This window comes from Guillardia theta (assembly GCF_000315625.1).
Source record: "Guillardia theta CCMP2712 unplaced genomic scaffold GUITHscaffold_356, whole genome shotgun sequence".
In the NCBI taxonomy this organism is placed as follows: domain Eukaryota; class Cryptophyceae; order Pyrenomonadales; family Geminigeraceae; genus Guillardia; species Guillardia theta.
The window spans coordinates 11,140-15,719 of NW_005434321.1; the positions used below are offsets into that span (position 1 = coordinate 11,140).

The window sequence follows — 4,580 nt, forward strand, 5'->3', positions numbered from 1 at the left end:
CTACTACTACTACTACTACTACTACTACTACTACTACTACTACTACTACTACTACTACTACTACTACTACTACTACTACTACTACTACTACTACTACTACTACTCATCATCATCATCATCATCATCATCATCATCATCATCATCATCATCATCATCATCATCATCATCATCATCATCATCATCATCATCATCATCATCATCATCATCATCATCATCATCATCATATTCATCAATCTCCTGCTCCTGATCCTCCTCTCCTCCTCCTCCTCCTCCTCCTCCTCCCATCATCCACTTACAGGGCTCTGAGCATAGAGAAATCCTTCGAATGGCGGGCCAACCCCTTTAGTTCTAGAATCGACTAGTCAGTCTGCTACTAGTCAGTGGGCAGCTGCTCCGATCATTTCCCCGGGCCCCGGCCCTGGCCAGTGCACGTGCAATGGTCGAAGCACGAGGATCGTATCATGGCGGAGCGCGACAGTTGCGGAGAGGAGGAGGAGGAGGAGGAGGAGTGTAGTAGAGGAAGCAGAGGGGCGGCAAGATGTCTTCGGATCTCAAAAATGCATGCGAGGATAGGAAGGACTCTATGGCTCCTCCCCCAGCAGCAGCATGCGATGCAAAGGCATCTTTGCTTCTTTCTGGGTAAACATGCAAGTGCGAGCAGCTGAGAGGGAGCTCTCAACCTAAAGGAGACTGGATCTCTAGCTAATGGCAAGCGCCGAGGAATTTTGTTGCAGGTAAGGAGTGTTGAATGGCCTGTTGTTGTTCCATGCTTCCTATGTAGCGGCAGCGGTCAAATGATGCACTTTACGTCAGTACCGACTGAATCCTCTCAGTCTCAGACTGAAGATTCTGAAGTCAGCTTTGTAAATGATGACTCGCTCTCTCTCCCTCCTCCGTCCCTTTGGACCCTCTGCTTCACGCTGATACCTCGGACAGGTGGCGCGTGAGGGGTCGATTGCTAACAGCGTGCCATGCCCAATGAATCTTGTAGAAGCATGTAAACACTTTGAGTATGGACGATAGATGTTGCAGTTCAATCATACAAATTTTTATGAGATGTGATCAATGTTTGAGCTCGAATGAAAGTCGACAAATAAACACATTCAAAGTCATGCTAGGGTGACGTCAAAGCTTTACAGTATGAACGCACTTTAACAGTGTTGAACCATAGTTTATGTACATCAAACAACGCTTTTATCGGAAGACATCTCTGTCTTCTCACCTTACCCGTTGTGAACATGCTCAGTGCATACAAATCGTGACTTCAGCTCTAGCGATATCGGCACCCGCGTGCCTGTTCAGAAGCTCCTCCCTTTACTTGTTGTAGCTGCGAAGCTTTGCCAGCCGACTCTGAAGCTGGGAGATTCGGTCTGAAAGAGCCACCTCCCACTCCTTACAAGTCCCGTAGATCGAAGGGGGCTGAGTAGCATCCATCTTCTTGTGCTCCGGGACGCTGCTGTTAACGCTGCCGCTAACGCTGCTGTTGCTGTTTCTTTCTGCGCTGACGGCACCTGCATTGCACTGTTCTTGACTTCCATGTCCTTGGAGCTCGGCCGCTTCACCGAGACTGTATGCTGCTCGCTCTGCCTTACCAGGTTGGACTGGACCGTCTCCGTGATAGAGTGCCTATGGGGAACCTGCGACAGGGTTCAGCAAGTGTTTTCTCACAGCGACATGCTATCAGTACATGATGACGCAGCACGTGTTGACTTCTGTTAACCTCGGGGCCTCGAGGCGACTCAACCTTGCAGGCTGTCTCACGGACCCGTTCGATGATCGACTTGCTCCTGTCCTTGCACTGGGCTGCTGATGCTGGGGGAGCCTTGCTCGAGACCACCACCGAACTTGCTTCCCGACTTGTCTCCACCTTGCTCGGATGACTTGACTTGCTACTTCGCTCATCCTCCTCAGCTGTCCCAGAGAACTCCGAGGCATCCGCGATGGTATTCGAGCTTCCGGCAGACTCCGACGCAGCCTTCGTGCTGCAGAGGCTTAAGGGCGTCTGCGAGGAGACCTGCCCAGGAGAGTACATCTCGTTGGATTCATTGCTGCCTTGCGATAGCTCGATCCGCAGCCGGGTGACCCCGGGCTCGTGCTTGCTGCTCTCGCCGTCGGCAGCTTCCTCGTAGCAACCGACGCCAAGGGGGATGTTCGGGATCTCCGAGTAGTCATCAAAGGTATTGATCTCCTCGTCATCCATGTAGCTCTTGGAGGCGATTTCCAGGCAGCCAGTATCGTCAGTCCTCTTGGAGTCGAAGTTGCTAGGAAGACGCAGCGTCAAGGGATGAGGGGCACAGCAAAGGCGCAGCCTTACCTGTCAAAGAAGAAGGGGTGCTTCTTCGCATCCGTGGCGTTGATACGTAGGTTGGGGTCGAAGGCGAGCATGTCCTCAAGAAGCGAGAGGAGCTGCGCGTCGTAGATCATGTCTGACAAGACCTTCTTGACCCTTGACCCCGCAGACAAACTCCTGACCGGTCGGGTACAGTCGGATCTCAGCCTGTACTTGGCAGATGCCTTTCCTTGCCGAATCAAGTCAGGAGGAAACGAGTTCTCCGTCACGAAGGAGATGACGCTGAGATATTCGGCTTCGTTGCATGCAGGAAAGAGGAAGTCTCCGATACAAAGCTCCGCCAGCACACAACCGATCGCGTACATGTCCACAGGATACGACCAAGCTGAAGCAGTAGAGGTTAAAACAAGCAGATGGCAGCACAACATGAGCGGCTACCTGCTTGTAGAATGATCTCTGGCGCTCTGTACTCCAACGTTCCGATGACTGGTGGGTGCCAGTCATTGACAAAGATAGCGGAGCCCAAGTCAACGACTTTGATTGTAACTGCACCATCAGGGCCTGTCGTGCAAGTTACCAACAGCAGTCCATGAAGCAGGTATGATAAGCACCATGCGCGAGTAAAATGTTCTCAGCTTTTATATCAGTGTGGATAACGCCCTTGTTGTGCATGTAACAAGTAGCATGCACTATCTGCAGACCAATATCCTTGATCTGCACAACTAGATCAAAGAGAGATCAGAAAACGCTTGGCTCTAAAACACCTCCTGGATCTTGAAAGGTTTCTTGTTCCGTCTCATGTAATGCTGAATGTTGTCTCCATACATTTCCAATGACATGCATATGTGCCCGTCGTGAACGAAGTCTCGCAGAAGCTTCACCAGGCCATGAGTTCCACCTGAGAGTGTGGTAAGGTGGACCGGATCAAACTACCGCCTTCCAATCACCGAGGTAACGGAGCACTTTGATCTCCTTCTTTGCTGCTTCTTTGTAGATCGGAGGATCTCTCCGTACAATCTTGACCGCAACTGGCAAATTGTATTTCTTGTCCGTACATTCCAAAACCTTGAGGGTCATGTCACCAGCGGCATGAAAGCATTCAGCTATCAACCTTTCCATAGGTTCCCGCACCCAGTTTTCGCTTGATGATATACCTCCCGCTAGGGAAATCTTTGGAGCGATTGATAGAATCTCCAACGTACCCCACAAAGTGACCGGAATCTTGCTATGGGATACAATCATCAACCCGGACGTAACAGGTGGGGTTCTGTCACAGTTACCGTGGGGGTGGGGACTATTTTCACCGGAGGCACCGGATTTGCAACTCGTGTGCGGATTCTGTCGTCCATCACCTCCTGTTCAACCCGCTGTCAACCGACGAGGATAAGAGTTGTTCAACAATGTATCACAATGTTCTTTGGAGATGCGACAGTGGAGTAGTCTTTCGCCTGAGATGGAGTTAGTCACCGCAAATAATCGTCGTTGAAGATCACATTTTGAGTCTGCCCTCCATTCGCCGTCTTGTACGCCGTTGATGGCGATAGTGGGAAGTAGGCTCCTCCTGTAAAACGTCTCAGGTCAGGGTAATCAAAAGGTCTCATCGCACAAAACCTGCTTGGTAGCCGTACATATTATAATGTCGAAGCTATCTGTTCGGGAGAAACGTCAGTCATTCCACACCATCACAAAATCAGAAGAAAATCATTTCATGATGAAGTGAAATTTTCATAATATATTGAATGCACAAAAACTGATCTCCTATCTCTCAAAACTGGTGGCCATGCTCAAAACAATGAGCTCGGTTCTACGCATTTGCAGATAGACAACACGAAGCGACTTTTCCCATCTAAATCACTCCACATCTGTTATCAACAAGGCTCATTTTTTTCGCACCCTTCTTGTGCTTTTCTTCTATACCTTACTCACTGTGACCGTAAGAAATCAAAAATCCTACGCAGCAATCCACTAGATCAACCTTGGAGGAAACACGCTCGGACTTGATTTTACACCAACTTGTCGCCTTCATATTCTGGTCTACATATTCTCACTGCCCAGCATTCTACTCATCCTCTCCGCATGCTCCGCACTCGCCAGCCATCCTCTCGTGAACTTCAAGTGAGGTTCATCATCGCCCAAGGTCATCCGACTCTCGTTACCTGGAAGGGTCCCTCCGAAAAGCACTAAAGGTTAATATTCAATTATTGTTTCATTGAAATTTGAATAACATCGATCAAATTTGGATTGATTTTGATACTTCAGGACCTCTTAATTAACCGAAGGGTGAAAGTAC

General features: G+C 49.3%; 2 protein-coding genes across 2 annotated transcripts in view; both read right to left on the reverse strand.

Annotated features, from left to right (window-relative positions):
- The window catches only part of GUITHDRAFT_91234 (hypothetical protein), a gene marked incomplete at its 3' end in the record, with an annotated part of 3,631 nt that extends 3,296 nt beyond the window's left edge, over window positions 1-335 (reverse strand). The window contains exon 1 of the mRNA XM_005818190.1: window positions 297-335. Coding sequence (XP_005818247.1) covers window positions 297-310 — 14 coding nt within the window. The 5' untranslated portion in view covers window positions 311-335. The remainder of the gene's footprint in view (window positions 1-296) is intronic.
- A 1,975-nt stretch (window positions 336-2,310) lies between these two features.
- GUITHDRAFT_91235 (hypothetical protein) lies at window positions 2,311-3,939 on the reverse strand (the record flags this gene model as incomplete). Its single annotated transcript, XM_005818191.1, has 10 exons — window positions 3,902-3,939; window positions 3,784-3,851; window positions 3,700-3,738; window positions 3,571-3,645; window positions 3,402-3,515; window positions 3,238-3,355; window positions 3,055-3,188; window positions 2,902-3,004; window positions 2,729-2,851; window positions 2,311-2,675 (listed from the first exon to the last, which is right to left on the reverse strand). The coding sequence occupies exons 1-10, from the start codon at window positions 3,918-3,920 to the stop codon at window positions 2,311-2,313; spliced, it is 1,158 nt and encodes a 385-aa protein (XP_005818248.1). The 5' UTR covers window positions 3,921-3,939.
- Window positions 3,940-4,580: the final 641 nt, after the last annotated feature.